A 25,411-nucleotide genomic window follows, 5' to 3' on the forward strand; every position below is an offset into this window, starting at 1 on the left:
ACTGTTGTGCACATAGGTGCAAAAATGTGTTTAACCCATTCACCCCTGAGATGTCCACACTGTCTGTGTTCATTGAACTCTAATGGGATCTAAATACTTCCTTTGAGTTTGTACACATGGGCCGTGCACTGAGGTCAGGCCGGGGCCTTTGTGTATGTGTGCATGTGCATGGGTGCGTGTGCTGAGTTGGTCTGGATAGAGTGACTTGCTTTGTGTGTGACCAGTCGACCACATCCCTCACAATAGGCAGAAACAGGGAGTGACTACCTTTTTGACTGAACATTTTATCTCAGTGAGATCATAGCAATGTGGTGTTTACGGTATGTGGTGTGCTGTTATGAGCGGGCTCCTTGAAATGGGTGCAGAGAAATATAGTGTTTGATTTCACCCTATTTTACCTTTCCTCACACAGAAATAAAAACAGGCTGTTTCTCATTGTTTCTCATTGTGTCTCAGTGTTTCTCATTGTTTCTCATTGTTTCTCATTGTGTCGTATTTGATGTTCAAAAGAGGCGTCTATTGTGCCTTTCCCTTGCCTCTTTTGATAAACATATACAATCCAGCCATGCTGAACTCAACAGTGCATTGTTGCTTTTTTGTTGCTTTTTTAACAACCAAATTGTCCCCTTCCCTCATCTAAACTGATCTCCGCAAGTTTGTGAGGGGGGATTTTGGTTCCTCGAAACCTGCCACCCGCAGCCGGCAAATTGCGCAACAGAACCAGAAATAGAGGGAGGGGGAAGTGAGGAGCGGGAGGAAAGGGTGCAGAGGTGAAGAGAAATGGAGGGAAGGGTTGATGAAAACAACAGATCCCTGCTCCCTAATCCTTTTGTGTCCGGCGGTGTTAATCCATCCGAGCAAACCCCCCACCCGCGCCGATCTCCCTCCCTCAACCGCTGCTTCTTCTTTTTTTTGCCATATACCAGGCGCTCCCGCCACACAAACAACCGACAGCTCCAATGAAAGCAATACTCATCCCCCAGACAGTCAGACAGTCAAGTAGAAGTACACGACACAGCCGCAGTGGGCCCAAAACATGCTACTCAGGCTCAACTCTGTCCCTGCCTTCATCCTGCTCATCTTTGTGGCCACTGGGAACAAGCCTCCTTTTTCTGGCTGGCTTGCTTTGTTTGTTTATGCAAAACATATTTTAATCTTGCATCAGCGCGCCAATGTGTGTGTGCGGGGGAAAGTATTGCTTTTCCCTTTTGTTGATGTATTTTTGCATCCACGCATGTGCACCTCTTTGTTTTGCCCTGCTTTGTTTTGGCCACATTACATGTAATGAATGCACTTGAGAGCAACGCGGCGTTTTCACTGCAAGTGTTTTTTTTGTGTCGTGGTCTTGTTTACGAGCTGTGAGAGAGAAGGGAGGGAGGGAGGGAGGGAGGAGGAGGATTGGGGGCACAGTGGTTGCCGGGGGAAGAGGAGGTTGTGTCTAATGAGGTTACACCCTGGCAACCGGTTGACTCCTCCCACTCAGCTCCCCTCCCTTCACCATCTTTGCACTTGGCCCCCTCTGAGCGTGCCCACCCACTCGACCCCCTCCGAGAGAGAGAGAGAGAGAGAGAGAGAGCTCTCCGTGGTGCTGAAAAGCAGAAAAAAAACATTCAGGCTCTAGTTACAGTACAGCTGCAAAGGGGAAGGCAGACGACACAAACGAGACAAAAACATGAAAAGACTGCTTGGAGAAAGAGACTTCTGTATGAGGGCTTATTGAGATGCTTTGAAAAGCACACTTGGAGAGTAGGGAGTGGAAGAGAGAGAAAGAGAGGGAGAGAGAGAAAGAGAGAGAGAGTGAGTGTATGACGCTTTAGTAGAAGGTGGCTACAGTAGGCAGTGGGCGTGTTCTTCTTGTTTTGATCTATGTTGGGAAGCCCAGTGTCATCTGCTAAAGCACAGACTGGCTGTACAGACCTGTGTGGACGAGTAGACCGAGGGAGCCGACAGGGAATGCCAAACGTGGGAAAGGCACCCCACTCTGCTTTACCTCGGTCTTAATCTCCAGGGCACTGTGGATGTGGATTCCTTTAGCCGCTGTTGAACATTTTGTGCATTCTGGTATATCGAAGACCAACAAGAGACATTCTGGGAAAGACGTATTTCGACGGACCGAGTTGCCTGGTCTGCAACTGCAAAGAGAGTTTTGCTGGGAGAGCATGTGAGTGTGTATTTGTGTCATGCTCGCGGGTGCGGTCTGTGGCTGGGCTGTATCTCGCCGCTGTCTCTAGCGTGTGCAGATGTGTGGAGCAGTAAAGCTGGCACCTGGCTCGGAGATTGGCACCATCTGGACTGGAGGGGTCGAATCTCCCTTTTTTGCCCAGGGGAGGGAGCGTTGGGCTGGGCACCCAATGGCCCAGCTCTCATCGCGCGACAGCATCATCCTGGTTCACAGGGACTCCTTCTAACAAGTCAATCAGTTGGACCGTATAATGGATGGAAGTCTATGTGGATTTAAGTGGAATAGTGCACCGGTGCTCCAGCATAGGTCAGAGTTCACTAGTAAGCACTGGACTAATCAGGGGAAGGCAGAAGACACCTTGGTCCACAAACCAGCAGGGACCAGCACAGCCCCATTGTAAGTATATGCATCATGAACACACACACCACAAATATACAATGTATGCCAAAAAATACTCATGCTGTATGGATAAACATGCAAGCAGAATCATTTCAAAATCAGAGCTGCCAAGTGTAGCACCTGTGTGTGCCTGGGTTCACAGGTTAGGCTTGACTTGTTCCACTGCACTGCACCCACATGTTTTGTCACCAGACAATTGGCCTGGCGAATCTTTTTGACATTGTGTCCCTAGAATTTCCATGCTGCCCTTCTCCTGTGACATGGTTGCCTGGAAACAGAAATTGTGGGCCACTTTCATTTACCTTGGGAAGCAAAGTGCACCTCTGTGTTCCAACTGTTGCAACCAATGTCAACTGGGGCATAGGGAGTGGGAACAGAGGGAATGCATCTAGTGAAGGAGAAAGAGTGCGAATGGAGAGGGGGGGAAAAAGCTTTTTTGGAGACAAAAAAATGGTTTAACAATTTAACAGTTTTTAAAGTGATTAGCAAATAAGAATAGCATTTTAAATCAATGAGTTATGGGAGAACAATCCAGTCTGAGAGGCTTGGTTGGTTAAAAAAAACAGTGTGATAAACAAGCTGATTCTAGTGCAGAGTGCTGCTGCAGGCTTACAGGGATTAGGCGGGCAGGCTTAATTCAGCTCAAACACTGTTCGAACTGTGCCTTCCCATTGCTGCGCCCTAACTGGTGCACATCGCTTTTCGTCAGAAATCAAGGTTTATATCCTTTGTAAGGTTTCAGCTCTCTAGCTGTTCCTGTGCATCAGTGATAAGACCTGATAATAAGGGGGCAAAAACCTACTCTGCACCACTTGACACCAGGATGCTGTGCCCTAGTTTGAACTTTCCTCTGAAACGATGATTCTGTCTCTTCTGTTGGCTCTTATCAGACCCATGCTCCTAACTGTAAAAGCCTAAACTAAGCACTGTTGAGATTGAGACTAATTTACAGGCAGTGGAACTGGCAGATAAACCCATTGACCTAGGCACCATGCTGGACTCATTTGATAGACAGACACGAGTTAGAGGGATGCTGAGTATGGCCAGACAATGGCCAGTATCTCAGTTGGCCCGTCAATCTCCATCTGGCAAAACCCACCCCCCACCCTCCTCTGCTGCCCTTGCCTCCATACACATACACTCACAAACATAGATACAGTTTTTTGCGAGCCCCCTCCCCCTCCCTACGCACACTCACACTCAGTGCTTCTCTCACACATAAACAAGCATGAGTCTTAGGCTGATCTGAAAACATTGACCTACATAAAAGCATGCTCGTCTCTTCCACCACTGGCCTCTCCAAATTCACATTTGGCTATTGCACATAGTATATACCACGCTGCGGGCGTATGCATACTGTACATGCACGCACACTGCATCACATCATTAGCTGCTTCATGCTGTGTTTGGATTTTAATTGGCCTTGAATTATGCTTTAAAATGATTCAAATTCAGAAAAAACTGGATCAGTATGATTGCACCAATGTGGATTTTGATTTAAAAAGGGTTTTTTTCCTCAAAGAAACGTTCACATTCTGACTGATGCCACGCTGTCAGTCGTAGTCTGAATGAAACGGTGGCAAGGAACAGCTCAAGAGGAGATTATATTTACATCTTAAACGTAAGATTGATGCCGTTGTCCGCATATACAAGAACCATGCATCACAGTCTCGTAAAGTGGGTTCATTTTGTTAATCTGTATGGTGTGTCCCAGGAGTACTATATTTTCACATCTGAGCCCTGCGCATATTGCAACCGCAGAAGATGAAAGGCTCTTTTCAGTTTCATTCAGATGCTCGCTCGGTAACAGCCAATCATTTCAGCCAGAAAATGTGCTAACACAACTGAGGAAAAAGAGCAGCCGCTACTGATACACAGCCAATAAGAGATCCGAAAACACTGAAGGTTATGAGTAACTGACACTGGACAGTGAGTCCCTCGACTGCTTGCATATTTACATGTGCATTTGAGGTTTGGTGTGTGTGTGTGTGTGTGTGTGTGTGTGTGTGTGTGTGTGTGTGCGTGTGTGTGTGTGCGTGTGTGTCCGTGTGTCTGTGTGTTTGTGTCCACACAAAACCACTGAGAAAGATGTTGCAAGCCTCCAGGGAAAATGTTTAGTCCTGTGGGCACGGACATGATGCAAGTCTATGCATCTTCCAAAGGCCATGAACTCCACAGCAACAGTCAGGAACATTGAAAGCAATAGCAACATCACACAACCTCAATGGCGTGACATTATTATGGTGATGATGCAATCTTGCTTCATGGGTTTTTCTCTTAAGGCTGACTTTGAAGAATGAAGGTTGAGAGAGTGATTACTGACAGAACCACATGCACGTTTAGCATCCAGCCAATAATACATACAGTATATGTGATGCTCCAGTGGTCCATGTTATTAGCATTATTTTCTGTATCTCTTTAATGGTTAACCATTTCTCCTGACATTTTCAATTTGTTTGTATCAGAATGCTGTGAAAACACTTGAAGAATGATGAGCTCCAAAGAGGAAGAAACTCTGCGTTTTTTCCAGTATGTTGAGGAGAATGGGCTGAGAGCCTACAACGGCCTGGTAGCTCAGAACTTGGACCACGCCAGGAATGAGAGAAATAGAGCATACCTGCAGGAGAAAAACGACAAGAAGAGAAAACAGGAGGAAGCCATAAGGAGGTAAGAAGGAAAGAAAGAAATTAAGCAGTTCACAAAAGGAAAAGCAACCTCATTGACAGGTTTTGCGCAGAGACATCCCATTAAAAAAAAAACAGCCATTAATAATCTGGGGCCGTATTCACAAAACATTTTATCTTAGCGCTAAGAGTACTCCTAAGGAGCGCTAAAAGTTCTTAGTAAGGAGTAATTTCTTAAAACCTATTCACAAAGCTGATAAGACCAACTTTTACTAAGGAATGGGAGGAACTCCTAAACTAAGACTAGAGGGCGTGGTTGACCCTGTTGCTATGGATGACGTCATGTTCATACCTTCTATGCCCAGAGTGATTGGCTGAGAGGGAATGAGAGCTAAGAGTGAATTTATGATAGAAACACTGTGGGAGATATCCATATTGTGTCGCTGTATTAAAGTAAAGAGTTTTTTATATACAATTAATGACAAGTGACACTGATTGATGAAACCAAAATACTGCAGGGTTTTCCCACACATTCGTTCACAATTAACCTACAATAGCGCCACATACGTCTATTCGTTTTAAATTTTACAATGATTTGAATCGGAAAAAATATCCTCATTGAAGAGCTGCACGCCACACACTCTCACTGTATTTCTCTCAACGGCGGACTATATGCAGCAATAGTCAGACAGCGACAAACCAGGAAATTCACAATTTAGAAACAACAGCCGGCGAAATCGTAAAGTGCATGCAGAAGGAAAAAGGCGAAACGCGCAACTATACAGTAGAGGACCTGTGGAACGGAGGAGATGCTGCGAAGTGCCACATACAGTATAGGCCTACTCAAATAAACCCAAACGTGACACCAACAGTAACTGTCAGTGCATCGTAAACCCAAAGCAACTGCAGAAAAAGGAACTTAATAAATATTTTTTATATAAATATAATAAATATAAATGTGTCTATACTTTCTAAATATGAGTTTACTAAGATCATTAAACCCTTATAGCTATTAAGGTACCGTTTGTAAAGCTCACTATCATTACATCTCTCCAAAACACCATCAAATGATTGTCTTTGATTTACTCTTAGTGACTTAGGAGTCCTCTCGAGCGTTTTATCAAGTGGACTAAAAAGTCTTGGTACAGCACACCAATGCGATGTTGCTCTGTAAATGCAATGAAGTCACTGGGTTCACTTCAGGAAGAGATGTAAGAAATTGGGACAAGTGGCCAGAGGGTATCTGTGGCAATGGCATGTTGCCATATTTTGGCAATTGCTGTTGACTGGTGCACCCCATGATCTATAGAGGATAATTGAATTTGTCACTTTAAGACTTATTTGGGACTTGTCCTTGGATGGAGGTCATCGCTGCTCCACTTTTTGAGATAAAGCGTTCAGAAATAAGAGAGAAGGTGGGCAGGCTGTGACAGGAAGTGTGTTAGGATGTGATGTTGTGATAAATGCGTAACTTCCCTTTTCCCCCAACTATGTAAAAAGTCGATTCATTGTCAAGAGACTGTCTTAATACCCATTAGAGTTAAAAAAATATACATATATTCAATCAAGCTCATTATTTACTGCTGAACAAGCAGTCATAGCAGTGCTGTTGTGTAAAGCAACACCACTGTTTGGCATCCAGAAACTTGAGGGATTAAGAGTCATGCGTTCATGTGTATAGGACATGCTTGCGTTGTGTGGTAGAATGGTCGTAGGGTCCTGAAAACGGGACATTGCAGAGGGTTTGGAAAGCGTTGGTCCTAACGAAATGGACATCTATGCTGCATTGTTTGAACAAATACTCAAAGCTGAAATATTTATGGAGTAGTATGAAAATACACCAAGAAGAAACATTATGCTCACTAATCATTAGATTTATGCTAAACATTTTTCTGCGGTCAACAATAATTTGATAATTTCTTCAAGCCCAATGGACTTCATTCATGAATCTGCTTAGGTGTTTACTTCTATCCTCTAATTATCACTATTCATGACTCATATTCATGACTCATATTCATGACTCATCTGAAAATGTAAAACTGTTATGAGTGAAGAAACAAATGCGGATTCATTTTAAATTAGCCATGTTGTCTTTTCATAGAGTAAATAGAATTTTGATTTGCTCTGTTTTATCTGAGACCACCCATTAAGTAGTAGAAGGACACTTGTTTTCCACTCTGATGATCAAACACTTAATCTAATGATGCATCATGGTAAACATGCATCGGTTAGCAGTGGAAAGGCTTATGGGAAATGTCATGGATTCTTAAAATAATCTGTGTTCGGTCAGTGACGTGGTACAAAGCATTTAGGCAGCTTTTAGCTGGGTATCAAATGATTACATTGATGTTGTTTTAGGGGTCAAGCATTTATATGTGAGCAGATGTTTTTCTTCTTAACAGGTTCATTTGGGAACACTAAACCCTGTCACATTTTAGGATCATGTGATTCAAAAAGAGCCACTGTGTCCATATACTGTACCACACATTATATCACTTGCATGATCAAAGCTGACTCAAAGTTTTAAGTTTGTACCTCAAGCATCAAGAAAACTGGCAGGTCTGAGAAACACATTCATTGACACTGCTATTATTTTTTGCCAGTTATATGTTCTTGTGTCCATTGTTAAAAGCAGTTTTATGCAGTTCTGTACAGTAACATTGTGAATGGGACAGAGCAATGCCTGAGGAAATTGGCATCTACTGTCCTGCTATCCTTCTACTGTCTCTCAGCTGTTGCTAAAACTAAAATATTAATACACGGTCGCTAGAGGAAGAGTCTAAAAAATAACTGGATTTTTCATGAGGCCTATAAGTAGGTCAATGAGACGACCCATTTTAACAGGAACTGACAGAGTGAGAAGGAGTACGAGGATTCATGTGTGCATGCTTGGATGTGTGTGTGTGCGCAAGCATGTATGTGCATACCTGTGCATGTGCATGCATGGACATGAGCAACAGGACAACAGCATATATTTGTGTGTGAGAAAGGGTAGAAAAGAACAAACGTGTGAGTGAGGGCAGAAGGGCTTGTTTAAAGCATATGTCTTTAAAAGTGAGGGAAAAGAAGAGAAAAACTCTTCCAGGGAGATTAAGCGTGGGCTTCAGTTGCAGGAGATGTGTTCTGCCTGGTGACAGCTGGAACAGCCATAGGCCAATCAGATCAGTACGTTAGGTTTGAGTGAGGCGGGCCTTCCTGCCTGCTACTATCTCACTCCGGGTTTCCTTTTATTGTATTTCATCAGACGTTACTCACACAGTCATACACGCACAGTCAAAGATGCACACACACACACACACACACACACACACACACACACATTCCCCCAAATGTACTTACACATGCAAATATATTCATAGATACACACAACCCGCACACACAAGAAAAACACACACACACTTACATTTACTTATGTTTACATAGGCTTGCAAATTTCAAACGACTGCTTTTCTCTTTCTTTACCCTTTGTTTAGACATGCATGCACATTCACAGATTGACATATTTTTTTCAATCTTTTTATTTTTCTCAATTTCTTTTGTTGTTTTTGTTGCATTTCTTTCTTTCTGTGATGTTGTGTTTTCCTGTCATGGTGTGACATTGAGTGAACCAGAGCTGCCCAGCGACAAGTAAACTTCAACTGGTCCAAGTGCACCTGTGGTCTGTCCTCCAGCCAATCACTGGGCAAATATCCTATAAATAATCCAGTCACCACCACTCTAGTCACAGTGACCCACCCACACACAAATGTATTAGGTGCGCGCATGCAAACAGTCATGGCAGATGCACACCCAAAACATGCAAGAGTGAGATGCTGTTTATATATTGGCGCTGACACCTGTGGCTGAATGCTTTAGATGATTTTGGTACTTTTCGGAAGAGTCATATTTCTATACATAATATGCATAAATATCCATCTGACATGTGATTTGATATTTACCTTTCACCAGATTTCCTTTACAAAATATCGATACCAATTTGGCTCTACAGGTTGCAGCAGACATTTTTAAATTTTACCACTGCTGTCATTTACTGTATATCTTTTTAACACAAAAGGATACGGTTCTAATAAACGCATAATGTGCACGTGCGCTTTATTATTGTTGTCGAGCAGCAACTGGTTTTGTGTCTGGTTTCTATGGGTACCCTGTTGCTAGGCAAAGCTAAGCCCTTGACCAATGAACTCACCCCACCAAACACCTTCTGTTCAGCAGCTGGCCTCTATGCAGTCACAGTCAGCAAAGTCACACTGAGAGGTCTCACACAGACACACACACACACACACACACACACACACACACACACACACACACACACACACACACACACACACACACACACACACACACACACACACACACACACACACACACACACACACACACACACAAACAAAATAGAGATCTGTGAAAGCCACACATGCTCAATCATCCTGTTTTATGTCATTTGTTTGTATATTTAAATATCTGACTATAAGCTTAATTGAAACTCTCTGATATAATAACAAATCAATACAAATATTCCTGAAGAGATCCAGCGTGTATACAATACACATACATACTCAACTGATGGCTTATGTACATTTTCCCTAAAAGCAGTCAGATCTTGATTACATTTACTCTGTGTTATACAAACACTTGGTCACTTGCACATGCACAGACACGGCCCTCCTTTACCCCCATTACCACACAACACTCAGACATCATTAACACTCCATCCAGGCCAATCATCCATTTACAGGAATTGATTGTGTACAGGCTGGGGGGACGGGGGGGGGGGACTTCCGTGGTGTCATCGTTATATGTGTGGTTGTGTGGGCAGCGTTGGCCATATCCAGAGTTAAATGGAAATCAATGCTGTGCCCTGAAAGTGTTTTCAGTGGCACTAATTGTCTGTTATTGTTAACCTAGCACTCCCATGATTTACTGTAAGTCACTTGCACGGCCCGAAACACAAACACATGCGTGCACATAAACACATGCTGTATGCTCAGACACTGTCACTCAGTATGTCAGGGTATGTGTTCATTGTTGTTGTTTCCTGATTTCCAGTGAATGATAGGAACCTGGGTCAAGATTTTTTTTCTTTCTCCCTCTAAACTTATATGATATTTTGTAAATAATAGATTGTCTCACTTGTTTCAGTTATCACATTTGTATTATGCATAATTACATGTCGCTTGACCCTTTTGTCCTTCTTCTCTGCCCTCTCTTTGGCTTCCTCTCTTTCCTGTTTCTTTCAGGACGGGCGAGGATATAGCAACGGAGGGCAAGCACTTACGTATGGGCTCCATTACCATACCGGACCCCCAGGAACGCCTGCCCATGCCCCACCCGCATGCCCTCGCCTGTGGGCAGGGCTTCTCCGTGCGCTCCCAGTCCCTGCACTCTGTCGGTGGTGGTGGTGGGAACAGTGGTGGGGGCGGAGGAGGAGAGGAGGAGGTGGGCAGCCCGACCTCTAGAAAGCAGCCCCCGCCTAAGCCCAGGAGGGACCCGGCCACCAAGCTGAGCATGTCGTCTGAGGCGGTGGACCACAGTCCCACGTCCACCTGCCATGGGGAGAAATGTGACGGTGAGTGGCGGTGGCACTTCACACCGAAACTACTGCTTGCGCTATTTATAGCTGCTCTCTGCAGTGCCCTCCTCAACACTGTCTCTCCTACAATAACATGACATGACATCTAGCTATCCACTGCATGCTTCACACTAAGTCCCATAGTGGCAAAAAAGTGATATAAATGAAATGTATGGGGTTAAAACATGTTGTCTAGTGTACCCCACTAGACAACAATCAGATGGGATAATATACAGCTCAATGAACATCGTGCGAAGGAATACTTGTAAGAGTCTGACAAGGTTTGTGCTGCACAACTATACTGACTAGTCGGACACACGGTTTGCCTGTTTTTGGTGATAATTTAATTGATTGTGAGTGTGTGTGTGTGTGTGTGTGTGTGTGTGTGTGTGTGTGTGTGTCACACACACATACATATACATACAGTACATATGACAGCCGTATGCACATACTGAGCTGAGCTGAGCAATTGCAGATGTCAAAATGTTTAAAGCATTTTGCACAAAGGATCAATTCATTGTGCAGTTTTAAATATGTTCTGTAACTGTCAGAAATATAAATATAGTGGTTGTTGACATTATAATGGTTTAAGGTTCCAAAGTGTCTACCAAAATGTTGAGCCAGGACATGAAATGGGTCATTATGTCATTAATGAATAGTTTTTTGATGAATTACTGTATTTTCTTTCATTTTCTTTCTTCTTTTATTATGTGGTCTCAAAGCTTCAAGCTCAACTTCCCTCCAGTAGATGGATCAGAGCACTGTACTTGCTGTGGAAGGTTAATGGTCACTCAGTCAATTGTCAAAGCTGTTCCTATGTGCACAGGAAAGAAGGCAAAATTCACAACTCTATAGACTCATTTCGAAACTGACATACTTTTATTTCTACAATGCAAATTTCCAGTAAAGGCCATATCGTTTTCCTTCCAGTGAAAACTGGCATGGCCATAATTTAGAGATGCCTTGAAAAAGATCCAGAAGTAGCACCCTGCAGCAATTTCTGAAGCAAAATAAACAGACACAATATGCATCATTGGCCATGGATGAAAGCGCGGGCATAATAAAAGTACATCAAATCACTGTAAGGAAAACAGTAATGAATAGGACATTACTTAATTGAGCTAAATAACAGTTTTCTTCATCGAAACACGGATCCAATCACTTCTTTAAAAAATGCACAATTCACACAGCTAAACAGATGTACAGTATAAGAAAGAAATTGCTCACAATACATTTGCTGAAGACAACGACAAACTAACAAGCATTGCAAAATCAAACTATTTACTATTTACTGGACATTTAATAGTCTAATAAGGCGGGCTGGGGAAGCAAAAATATGTACAGGTTGCAGGAAGCTTTGATTCCATATCAGTATGGATGCTTGGTTGCTTCAGACGTTTTGATTGGGGAGTCACCCAGCCTTAGCTCAGATTGGTGGGGATCTCTCTATGTGCACACACAGATCTTCCTGGGCACCACGGCAACCATCCCACAGAAACAAGACCCCCCGCAGCTTAGCCAATCAGAGAATCTCTGAGCAGCACTGGCCAATGGGTCTTCAGAGATGCTGAAGTCTAAGGCTTGGGAGCCAATCAGAGTGAGAGTGTGGGGGTGTCCCTGGCTAGAGGGGAGGGTTGCGTGCTCTGTAGCTGGCGCTCGAGCAGGAAAGGGGAGGAGCCTCTCGGAGTAGAATTCATTCAGGAGGAGCGATTGACCTAGATTTGTTTCCCCAGGAGGAGAGCGGAGGGGGGGGGGGGGATGGGTTAGCGGGTAAACACATCCGCTACAGGGGGGAGGGGGAGAAGAGGGAGCGATAGATAGAGAGAGGAAGAGAAGGTGCACGGGAGTAAGATGTTTGGAAGGATGGATTCATCAGCGCTGAAACGTGTTGGTGTGATAACAATGCATTCGGTGAAGAATGTGGATATCATGTTCAGTCCAATTAAACACATATTAGAAACACATCTGGGTTGAACCAAATATTCTATTAATACCTTCTTAATTAGTGGTAGAGGACAAGATGAAGAACCATAAGGCCTCCTCAGTTTAAATTAGTTTCATCAACATCAACCTGGATTGATGCATGGCATGCAAAATACAAAGTGCAAAACAAAACCTATGGACTTGACTTATGTAGCCTACTTAACTCATCAGTCTTGAGTTTTGTTTCCCCTACTGGAAGATATTGTTTAGTTATTTATCAACTTAAATAGAAAAACGGTATGTGTACCTGTCCATGTAATCTACTGACATATTCTGCAAAATTATACATTCAGATGCAAAAGACATAAAACATAACCATAGTCAGAATCCAAATTTCTGTAAAGATTGACTCCATAGATTGTGAGACTATGTGGTATAAATGTGTAAATGCCTGTCCTAATTTCTTTCCCTGAATGTGTAGGAATGTGCTGTGCATGAGTGTGTGTGTGTGTGTGCGTGTGTGCGTGTGTGTGTGTGTGTGTGTGTGTGTGTGTGTGTGTGTGTGTGTGTGTGTGTGTTTGTTTGCGTATATGTGCGTGCGTGCAAGCGTTCGTGTAGATATGGTGGTGAGTCATACAGTTACAGGAAGTATGCGTGTGTCTGGGCCATCTGGCATCTGAATTATTAAAGGTATAAAATCTTCAGTTTGAAGATTTCAGACATCGCCCTGCTCCAAACTATACTTACCCCTCTCTGCCTATCAGAAAGAGGGACGCTCCGATCCAAACACCAATGTCTGACCTAGAAATACACTGCACACAACTCAATAGTATAGAGTGCTATATTTACTGTGAGCTATAGAATACTGGGGTCAGGAATGTACTGTGCAGTAGTTAATACGAACACTGCACCACATCTAAAGAGATTCACGCTGCAATGCTACGTCACCACTATCAGAAAGAAGCTCCACAGCGTGTGTGACCCAGATACTATATACTCACACACTAAAGCTTCACTGCCGTATACGTGACCTAGAAACATCCATATGCCTTAACTATTCCCACATATCTGACTCAAAATATTCATAACTATACACGTTGACCCACATCTGACCCACAAGACTCCATTAAGCTTTATATCATTGGAAATGATTCATGAAAATAGACTGGCAGTTTCAGTATTCCGGCATAAATGATGACTAGTGTAGAAACGTGCAACAGAAGAAGAGTAATCGCACGACATTATTAGTCATGTCTCATGCCACAATAAAAAATATCATATGGATGCCTTTTACATCTTGTTCAAAGAAGGAATAAACCAGGAAACATACGTGCCTACATTTGTCTGCTCAACTGGTAGTGCTTGTTGTGAATGTCAAATGTTTTCCCTGCGATGGATTTGTGTTAAGAATTTCTCTCTCCCTTTTCGTTTTTATAGCGCAAGGATGCAGTGAGGAAGACTGTAGGAGGATGCCGCCTCCCAAACCCAAGAGGAACCCCAACACGCAACTGAGCGTCTCTTTCGATGAGTCTTACATCAAGAGTCATGTGGGCAGTGGGGTCTGCTCCTCCAAAGCTCTCCACCTGCACCACGTCACCTCGCCCTGTGAGCGCAACGCCTCGCCCCCGCGGAGCGACGACAGCAGCCCGACCACGGACGACTGCGAGGACGAGCCGGTCTACATAGAGATGGGCGGCATCGACGTGGGAGGCCGAGACCGAGAGCCACTGAAGAGCGAGGACGAGGAGCCGGGGGAGTCCGTGTACGAGGAGATGAAGTACCCGGCGCTGGACGACATGGAGTACCGCACTGACCCGGTGGGTTGTCGCTCCGCCTGCCCCACGCCGGCACCCTACGACCCGGAGCCCCTCAGCCGCTGCTCCACGCCCCGGAACATCCCCCTCTGTGACATCCCAGCGCCCTTCCCCAACCTGCTCACCCACCGGCCTCCGCTGCTAGTCTTCCCCCCAGCACCGGCCCAGTGCTCGCCCAACTCGGACGAGTCCCCCCTCACTCCGCTAGACGTCAACAAGCTGCCCATGATGGAGAACCAACCCTACAGCAAGTCACCGACATCTTCCACAGAGCCCCCTTCTTCTGCGCACCTCCGCAGGGAGCTCACCGCCACCCCAACCCTCACCGTGTCGGGCCGTTCCTCCGCCCCACCTCTGTCCTGCACCCTCTACAAATCCTCCTCTTCGTCCTCCTATCAGCGCAGCCACTCGGCATGCCCATCGCCGGTCAGCATGGGCCGCTGTCTCACCCCTCTCAGTCTCATGCGCACGCCTCCCTTCGACGCTCCCATGCCGTTCCCCGGGGGCCTGCCTCGGAGCGCCTCGGCCACCCCTCACGGCAAAGGCTCCCCGCCACATGACAGCGTGGGTCGATTGCACGGCTCAATGCAGAATGTGTCGACTGGGCGTTCCCGCACACCCACCAGCCCTCTGGATGAACTGACCAACCTGTTCACCACTGGCAGGAACATGCTGAAGAAAAACTCCAGCGGCCGGAAGTCTAAAGAGCCAGGAGAGAGTGAGTCATTTTATCACAGTTTGATCTGGTCATTGTGTAACATAGTGAAACAAAGGGCACATGTTTGTTTTGATAACGGAACAGTGTAGACAGTTTATAACTGCAACCCCCCTAAAGGTGCTACAAAGAACTTTTTAATATTTCTGAAACAGTCTGATTTTTCCTCTGATGATCATAAATTACAAGACCATCAGTGCAAAGAATGCTCTTTGTATATTTTTTCTTTATGCCTTTGTCACGGGTACGCTCACCTAGGAACAAAATCTGGGGTAGCAAAAACACTACAACTTTTGTCCAAAGGGGGTACAAGAAATAACGAAAAAGTTCCTTGGAGCACCATTAAGAGAGCTTACCCTGCAGGTACAACTTTAATTTTAGTTACTTTATTGACAATGTAAAACAAGGCAATTGAAATGTGTCTTTCTGTGTATACCCCCCAGTAGGGGTCATAGCGCAGGGTCAGCCACAGTGCAGTGCCCCCCTAGCAGTTTTGGGGTTAAGTGCCTTGCTCAAGGACACATTGGTAGAGAAGGTGGGCATCGTAGATGTAATACCAGCCTCCCTCCAGCTGCTGGTTTACAACTGGAGTTCACCCTCCTGTTGTTAACATGAAAAGTTAACACGTTAACATGAAAGCAACCCGAACAACACTAGAGAGGACCTGCAAAAACTCAGAATAACAAAGAAGAGAGCAGGATTAACATGCCAGTATCTATGGACGAACATGGTCGGCGTCACTGTCTTGAAGCTTTGGCTGTCATCAAACACAAATAGGTAGTCATCAGTTACCTAATCGGTAATGGTGTAAGGAATCCATCTTTGGTTTACCAAGTGTAACCCTGCTAAATAAGGAGGCTGCGGAGAGAATGCATCCCTTTTTACAGTAGCATGCACAGTGTTTGCGGCGCTCTCTGCAACCTTCCATTTGTTTAATCTAGGAGCAGCGAGCCAAGTCTGATACAGATCCTATGATTTAATCTGAGGGGATTAGTGATAAAGCGAACAGCAGGGCCCTCAAACCTTCTCATGGCATTAGGCCATCAGGCAGCATTACTTTGTAATATGTAAACATCATGTTTAAACACAGATTGTCATGCCATACTAACGCCAAAACAATGCAACGGTGGACGAAAGCATGATTTTCTCAAGTGCACAAGTTGCTTAAAGTTGACAAAGACACTGAATCGCTGACTGAAAGTTGACTTACTGATGTGCATGGTCACACTGCTGGTGCCATCATCACTCAGTCAGTCAAAAAAACCATTATGGTTTTCATGCATTATTTGTTTACATAACCTAAACCATAACATAGATGTAACCATGTTAATCCTGAATATTTTTAAATCTAATTTAATGTTAAGGAATAAAAGGTTGATGACTGCATGCTTAAACCAAACTAAACAGGCAAGAGGATTTTTTATAAATTAATAAAGCAAGGCATGCATTTTCCTAAAAGGTTTGTCAATAGATTAATATAAAGGATCTAATTATTTAGAGTGATGTTTTACATTAAATATAACCCTATAGTTGACACATAACTTCAGTGCTACTGCCTTCTCAGAGCTGAGCTGTACAAGGTGTAACAAATTGCACTTATTTAAATGCCCCCAAAGCAGAGATGTATTCAAGTGCATTTTGTACATAAATCATAAAAGAATTACAAAGTCACACATTCACAGTTACTCGACCCTCTTAGCAACTACAACATGGCAACAGTGGAAGAAGGTAGAATCCCTGTTTCTTATTTGCAGATTCCCTCCCCTTGGGTAATGCAGCCAATCACAGCTCAGGGCATGCCGGTCTACAACGGAGTAATGAGCTCCTGATAGGTGGGATAGCGATGACTCTGAGCTCATATCTACAACTAATCAGAGGATTTCAGACGCTTTTCTGTGCAATCAGCACATACTCTACTCATGGTTAAGCCAATCAGGAAGCTGTGGCAGCCGTGCACAATGGGGATAGTAAAAGATGAGACAGATTATGATCTCTGGCTTTCCAATTTTGACTTCACTGATGAATGCATCTTGCCTTTCAATCCTGCGATTTATACGCATTTTATTGATTAAATCTGTTGGTTTACTGGCTCATATTATGTGATGGTTGGAGTTTGCATATGTTTTCTATACATCAAGGGGGGAAGGTATTTTTAAATTAATATTATTCATTTTTGTACACCTGTCTACGAGCACCACATGAGGCTAATGGACTGACACATTGTCGGTGTTGCTCTGTGACTGGCTACAACCACATAGCGGCGAAATGAGCACACAAACCTAACACATTGGATGGATGTACATTTTTTCTCGCTCCCTTTCTGAGGCGATAGTGGCGTCTGACCCACTTACCAACTGGTTAATCGCCACACTCCCTCTCATACACACAAGCGCACACGTGGATGCATACATGCGCACACACTAAAAAGCCTGTTGTGATGCATGACATGACAAGGGATGCTTGTGTGCGGTTCTATACTGCATGTTAGAGCACGTATAGAAACCTTATACAGGCACAGCCTATATGGAGATCAATCATGCAAATACATGTTTTATTCTTGCAGTTCTGATCTATAATGTCATCATTGAGTCTTGACTCAGTGACATACTAACAGTTCCCTATTAAGCATTCACCAAGCACAGAGCTTAGAAAATCTATTAAGAGTCAGAGCACACAGTGTAGTTGTGCATTGAGGAATTGAAAAGTGAAACACAAAGACATCAGATGTTTTAGATTATGTGTGGTATTTATAGTATTAATTACCATGGTAGTTTCATGGTACAATCTATTTTATTCCACATTATTATTTAGATATTTAAAAGTACAGTGAAAGAAATTGAATACATACAAAACATTAGAAGTTTAAAGATTTAACTTTAAAACGAGCGTGTAGTATTAAATACCATTACAATTAAAATGCCTATTAGCCCACATATGTATTGACTCAACTCCAGTCACTTGCTGCAGTTGCCTCAGTTAGTAGTGAGTGACACCTAGAGGGTATATGGTGGTATTGCAGAAATGTATAACAGAAAAACTGTATTTTTAATGTATTTCCTTTCCCACAAATAAGTTATTGAAAGTATATATTTACATTAGTATATGTTTCAGTTTACTACCCTATAAAAAACGTATACGTCAGCAATATTCCAGTTTTTTCAATGCGTGGCCAACTACCATCTTAATAAGTTTTGGATTTCAGAATAATTTCAGCAATTTTTGTTTTCCCATTCTTTAACAGCTGAGTCCAAAAGCAAGTCTCACAGCGAGTCCAAGCGTGAAAGCAAGGACCGCCACAGTCACAGCAAAGAGTCCAAACGGGAATCCAAGGATCGCCACGCCAAGGAGTCTTCTCATCACCGGAGAGACAAAAAAGACAGAGACAAAGACAGAGAAAAAGACAGAGACAAAGACAGAGAAAAAGACAGAGACAAAGACAGAGAAAAAGACAGAGACAAGGACAGAGAAAAAGACAGAGACAAGGACAAGGACAGGGGGAACAGCAATGCAGAGCCGCTTCCTAACAGACGCAACAGCAAAGACCGCACTTGTAGCGGTGTGGACGCAGCAGCACCACCACCTGTTCACAGGGACAGCAGGGACCAGGGCTGCAGCAGTGGAGAGCCCGTCCCGTCCATGAGAAGGGACTCCAAGGACAGAGGGATCAGCAACGGTGGTGACCTGATGCTGAGGAGGGACAGCAAAGACAGAGAGAGACTGACTCTAGATCAGCCGCCTGAGCTGTTACCCAGACAAGAGAACAAGGAACGAGGGTCGAGGAACGGTGCCGTGGACTGTAGACACGAGAGCAGAGACAGAGACAGAGTGCTGGATCAGGCGCCTGAGCTGCTGCCGCGACCGGACAGCAGGGAGAGGGCCCGGAACGGAGTGGACTCAAAGCACGACAGCAGAGACAGGCCACCTGAGCTTTTACCCCGACAAGGGGGCAAGGACAGGGCAAGAGACTATAGGCACGACCATGGTAAAGACCACCATCCTGATTTGTTACCCCGACAGGATAGCAAAGAGAAACACAGACACGAAGGTAGGATAGACCAGCCGCCCGAGATCCTACCCCGGCAAGAAACGCCCAGAAGCAGCAGCAGCAACGGCAAGGACAGGGTCGGCTACAGCTCCGAATCCAAGCACGAGGGCAGAGAACGAAGCTGCCACAACGGAGGAGGAGATCTCCTCCCTCCACCCCTAGCCAGGCAGGACAGCAAAGATCTGAGCAGAACTGGACTCGAAGTGAGACGGGACAGCAAGGACAAAAGTCCCAATGGCTCGGAGCAGCATCATCATTACGATCCCAGGTGCACAAAGAGCCCTTCCACAATGGAGTACAGGTGCGATAGCAAAGAGCGAGGATACCGACCATCAGACGGCACGCCCAGACGAGAGAACAGAGCTAATTACAGCACGGACCAGGCAAAAGCACAAGAGCGCAATGGCAGCAGCGGTGGCACAGTGTCTGGGCAGCATTCATCCACAACGACCCCCACTCACCACAGGAGGAGTCCTCCAATGCCTGTGGGAACAGGAAATGGTGAGGCTTAAGACTTCGAAGTAGATACATAAGATATTTTATAATCACATAATGATCAAATAAGCATTTATATAAGTGGTGCAAATAATCCAGCTAAATAAAAAAGCATTTCACAATTTGTATTTCTTAACTTCCTTCCCTTTTGTAGATCTGAAAGCAGCACCTAAGTATAGCCGCTCCCCTTCTATGCCTGCTAACCCCTCCCCAATGGGAACCCCTCAAAGGAGAGCAGCAGAGACACAGCCAAGTCAGGTATGCAGATTTGCTTGTTGATCTTAATTTTTGTATTTTTTGTCATGAAAACGGATGAATTCAGTATTCCAGAATAGGGTTCTACGCTTCTTAAACTGATACGTTAGAACAGTTCTCAGTTTCACTGGTGACATTTCAGAAATGTCTCTCTCTATTTGAATTGGGCCATTAGTTCAATCTAAATGACAGTTGGTGAAGTTTATTTTTTAGTCATGAATAGTTGATGTTAAAAAGAATGTTAAGAAGCAAGTTTTTGGGACTTTAAAGCAAAGTTTGAAGTCATGATGTCATCTCTTTACTTCTTAATGCATTGACTTCATTACTGCCCCTCAGATGCCCCAGATGCCATGGATCTGTGGAGACAGCACCATGCTAGATCAGATCGAGAGGAAACGCACCCTCTGCATGGAGATCCGCTCCAGACAACATCCACACCTGCAGAGGTTTCTGGAGAGGCCTCCTCTTCCTCCTCCGGACAGGAATGAGGACAGAAACCAGGAGCGCAGTCAGTGCAAGCAAGAGAGTGCACCTGTCCTCCCGGCCTGGGGTAAAAGCAACGGGGCCAAAAAGATCCGTCCTCCCCCTTACCCTACACAGAAAACTGTGTTCTGGGACACGGCCATCTAACAAAAAACACTTGCACCTCCCTGCCACACAATCCCCCCAATTACCCGCTCCCTTTCCCCCCCTGGGTTGTGCTGTTTATTCCCTGTAACATCAGTGGGGGTGTCAGGACAGCCAAAAAGAGCACCGTAAGGGATGATACTAGCTGATGTCAAAAGGACAATGGTGGTTACCATAGCAATATTTCTGCTCGTTCAGGTTGTCATGTTTTTCTTATCATCACTGGTGATATTTGATATTTTTCTATTTCCTGTCATTGGATTCTTGTAATATAATTAGTAGAATAGATATTTGATGAATAGATATTTTCTAATTGAGATGGGGAATAAGCATCTTAACATTATGTATAGTAGATGTAGATGCAATCTAATGTTTTTTTTTAATGTTAATTATGTTTTGGCTATTTTACATTTTAAAGCATAATCTATCAATACTTGTACTGTAGTAGCATAATTTTCTTATGCCCAACTCTTTTTTTCTTCTGTGCCCAAAAGCACTCAAATGAATGGACTATTCAATTCTGTCTACATATACTTTACATTTTCACTGTTGTATTGTAAGTTGAGGAGTTAACGTCCACGTGCTTTAGATTCAAGCGCCCTCCATTCCAGCGCCTGGTCCGGTATGTTCTAGAATGTACAACAGTTGGTCCTAGAACAGAAACAGCAAACCTTGTGTGCTTCAGTTTGTATGTTACAGTAAGAAGCTGTGTAGTCACTACATCAAAGCCTTTCAAAGCAGTTGAATCATTTCTAGAAGAACCTGTTGGCGGACATGTTGTAGCGGACAGGGGAAGTGTGAAATGTTTCTGCTGTATTCTAAGATACACTATGAGGGTGGGTCGGGGAGGTAGTAAATTAGAACGTACATTATTAACAGTATAATTTCCAAAACCAGCCAAAGCCTGTTGAAGCGAAATACGGGTGTGGTTGCATTTTGGACGGTTGGTTATTTTAAATTGAGTTGGTTGCGATAGCTGATGCGCACCAGTGCCCTTACTTTGCCATCCACACTGCGAGCATCGTGACACACTGTAAATACTTAATACCGACGACCAGCCCGTACAATCAACACCTGAGCTTTTAGAACATTTCTTGATTTTACTGCAGATAATAATAGCCATATGCACTTGCTTAAGAAATAACGTTCAAGATTATGCTTATATATATTTTTTTGAAAATGTTAAAGTTAGCTGTGCCATGTAAGTTTTAATCTATTAGTGGGGAGGTAAAGCCTCAGGAGGCTGGCTGTGTGTGACATGCAGTCATCTATGATTTGGTTGTCTCTGAAAATATACCCAATTCAATTGGCTGGCAACCACTTTAGGGATCAAATCTTTGAAGGACCTATAACATGGCAACAGCTCTACCCAGTCAGGCAGACAGGGGTTGCACAAAGGCCTACAAATATTTGAGGCTTTGCAAAAATTTAAATTAAAAACTGCACTACCCTTCTTATTCCATTACATTTAATCAGGCTTACATACATGTTCCTCTCCCCCTGCTCTCTCCCTCTACCTCAACCTCATATACATCATCAAAATCGGTTCTCTTTAGCACATTGAAATGCAATGTTTGCATTGCCAAAATAGTATGGGTTTGACAAGTGAGCTAACCCTCGGAGTGGAGTGCATGTGCAGTATCCCCTCTCTGTTGAGAATCACTGATACAGAGGTCCCTTTGTGTTGTAATTGTTTGTATGTGTGTGTGAGGGAGAGAGCTGTGTGTGTTTGTGTGTGTGCCAAGCTACACTGTGTGCAAGTTGATTCTTTGAAAATGATTGTTTTAAGACATTTACTTTGCCCTATCCATGATGTTGGTGGGTGGACGTTGGAAATGTAATAATGATGATGTACAATCTCTTTGTGTGTATAAACGTGCACTGTGAAAAGGTAGAGAGAGCACCGCACTGTCAGAGTCCTCTGTCTTGCACTGATTGTTCTCTTGTTTTGCGTACTAAAAAAAGAAAAGGAAAAAAACAGGTTTGAGGAAAAAAGTACTGTATTCTGATTGTCACTTGGGTTCTGTTGAGAGAAATAAATAAATATGAACCTGAAACCCACTATGAGAAACTGTGTCCTGTTCCTTTGCATGTAGGCCATTTCAAGTTGCTAAACTGAATGATTCATTGTTAAAAACTTTCTTAAACATGTTGATTAGTGAGCACAACTAAGATGAAGAAGAAAGGTCTCCCGAACATGATAATAATTAATTTTATTTGTATAGCACCTTTTTCTACAAGAATTGCAGAAACTTGACAATAAACATAAATATAATCGTAAAAATAAGCTCAAATTTAGTAGAAATATGAAGTACTTAGCACTGAAAAGAAAGGCGTCAGTCAATAAAAGAAAGATCCATAAAATAATAAATCAGTGAATACATAAAAACTATTTTTTTTAGAAAAAGCATGTGTTTAGCATATCTATTCTAAAGAATATCCAAGTAAAGATTTCAACACTAGTCTGAAAAGGTGGATTAAAAAAACTTAAGTCACAGAAACAAGAGGACCTATCATCAATATTTTAAAAAGTGACAGCGAAATTGTAAAAAACTTTTTTGTGGTGGGAAATTTCACAAAAATAAAATCTATCTACAACCCTGTTTTGGATTTAGAGTTCGATTTTGAAAATGGAATGCGTTAAGGAAAAATTGAGTTAACTAAAAGTGACGAAAGGTCCTTTATTGTGCTCTGAGGCAGACATGACACTGGCTGGTCTTGCGCCGCTGCTGGTCGGCTGCTTTGATGGTGCCAGGCCTTGGGCTGATAAATTGCTCTGCGGGAGCAACAGTGGTCAGCCAAAAACTATACAGGTCGGCAAAGTAACGACAAGAACCGGTCGCACCCTGACACTCTGTGAAGGGGTGAGTCCGGAAATCCTTAAGGCAGCTACCAGACGAGGACAGAGACTGACCAACACCCCCATCACCTGCACCTGTGTTCTGAATAGAAAAGGGCAAAAGGCTCGAGTAAGGTAAATATATATATTTTTTTCATACACACACAATGAAACAATTTTGTCAAACTCTCACCAGTAGAAAAGAGTAACCCATCCACAGACTCCTCCAGCCATACGGGCATGCGGGCACTGTGTGATCCTGGCTGTGAAAAGCCACTGCAGGCGAAACGCTCTCACACACTGCACAGCGACTGATGTGGGAGCGAATCTCCTCGCCAAACAGTGGCAACATGGGTATGGGAGCGTTGGTGGACAGCCAATAGGATTTGTCGTTGCGACTGGCGTAGTCACAGGTAGCGTTGTTGCAGTAGGAGAAAGGCATGGTGGAGAAAACAGGGAGGCAAGAGCCAGCCTGGCCTACAGAGAAGAGGAGGTACACAAGGAGAGAAAAGAAAGAAAGCTTTTGTTAAACCATATAAACTCATGGACTGATGCTACAACCGAGCTGAGGATCTAAAGACATACGCAAGAAGAAGAAGACTGATGATGATAAACTCATTTCAAGACACCAACAAAAGTATCAACTTACCCAGATCTTGCGTGTGAGGATTTTCTTGTCCCACCAAGTACACAAGACTGTAGCCAACCCAAAGCTGGCTGCTGCCTGAAGGGCACTGTGGCACTTGATATGACTGGCTGTGGATAACCAAAAGGAATCCTGACTTAAAAGCCCTATGGCCTGGCGCACCTGGATCACCAGTCGGACCTGGGATACCTGGAGGATGGTGGGGTTAAACAAGAATCAGGTTGTTGCCGTGGAAGAAGAATAAGAGCATTGAGATTGTACTCAGACCTTTCTACATAAAATCATTGCCTTGTTTAAAGCAGCTACTAGGCACTTTCCATATGTGTTGATATTAGTGACACCTCTGGACAAAAGCGATAGTGTTTTTTAAGACACCAGCCTCCAACTTTGTGTCGGCGGGACATGCATTTCTTTAGGAAGCGAGTGAAAGAGATACCGCAGGATGCATCGCAATGACAGATTAATAAAAGTATATGACAATAGTGAAGCAAAGTACTTTAATTGAATTCATTTCGGGAAACATAGGGTGTTTCAGTCCCCCTGCTGTAAACCGATTGTACGTCTAAGTTCCCCTGAGATCGGACCCGTGCAAAAAAATAATATAAAAATAGCGCTGTTTTTTGCTGATGGTCTCGCTTGATGTTACAGGTCATTGATGATCATCAGAGTTAACATTTGACTATTTCATTAACATTCACAAGTTCCTAGTAGGAGGTTTAGGGAGACTAAAGCGCCTTCAGTAGGAATTGGGATTGTTACATGTCTTCGTGTTATTTTTCACCTTGAGGTCCAATACTTCCAGGCTGACCAACATTTCCTGGGTCTCCCACAGGACCAGTTCGACCAGGAGGACCATATGAGCCCGGGAGGCCAACAAACCCTGCATGACCCTTCTCTCCTGGAACACAGGACAAATATGCGCACATTCAGACAAGTGAGGATGATAGAAACAAAACAAGAAACACTTATTTAACTAGACACAGAACAGAAGTGTAAACAAACAGAGAATATATTAGAAACTCTTGCCTTTACGTCCTGGAGTCCCAGGCGGACCTGGATCGCCAGGGTAACCCAGAGGTCCTGGCAGACCGTGTGGTCCTGGGAGTCCACTAGGAGCCCTCCACTGGGTATCACCAGGAAGACCCTTGGCACCTGGAAAAAAAAGTAATAGATTGATTGCAAAGTGTACTGTAGATACATATACGACTTTCGGTATTTCGGTAGTGTTGAATAAATCAGAATAAATTAAAAACTATCGAAAGTTAAACTAAAAAT

At 43.8% G+C, this 25,411-nt stretch overlaps 2 protein-coding genes across 2 annotated transcripts in view; one reads left to right on the plus strand and one right to left on the minus strand.

Annotated features, from left to right (window-relative positions):
- Positions 1 to 5,069: 5,069 nt before the first annotated feature.
- Positions 5,070 to 20,654, plus strand: nyap2b (neuronal tyrosine-phosphorylated phosphoinositide-3-kinase adaptor 2b; the record flags this gene model as incomplete). The annotated part of the gene is made up of 7 exons (XM_080034082.1): positions 5,070 to 5,248; positions 10,446 to 10,774; positions 14,138 to 15,268; positions 18,471 to 18,576; positions 18,757 to 19,775; positions 19,924 to 20,027; positions 20,361 to 20,654. The coding sequence occupies 7 exons, from the start codon at positions 5,070 to 5,072 to the stop codon at positions 20,652 to 20,654; spliced, it is 3,162 nt and encodes a 1,053-aa protein (XP_079890208.1).
- A 2,678-nt stretch (positions 20,655 to 23,332) lies between these two features.
- Positions 23,333 to 25,411, minus strand: part of LOC307255400 (uncharacterized protein) — a gene marked incomplete at both ends in the record, with an annotated part of 26,210 nt that continues 24,131 nt past the window's right edge. Inside the window, 5 exons of the mRNA XM_080034083.1 lie at positions 23,333 to 23,593; positions 23,684 to 23,967; positions 24,140 to 24,325; positions 24,918 to 25,034; positions 25,163 to 25,288. Of these exons, the coding sequence (XP_079890209.1) occupies positions 23,333 to 23,593; positions 23,684 to 23,967; positions 24,140 to 24,325; positions 24,918 to 25,034; positions 25,163 to 25,288 (974 nt within the window). The remainder of the gene's footprint in view (positions 23,594 to 23,683; positions 23,968 to 24,139; positions 24,326 to 24,917; positions 25,035 to 25,162; positions 25,289 to 25,411) is intronic.

Source organism: Ammodytes marinus, assembly GCF_949987685.1.
Source record: "Ammodytes marinus genome assembly, chromosome: 9".
NCBI lineage: Eukaryota > Metazoa > Chordata > Actinopteri > Uranoscopiformes > Ammodytidae > Ammodytes > Ammodytes marinus.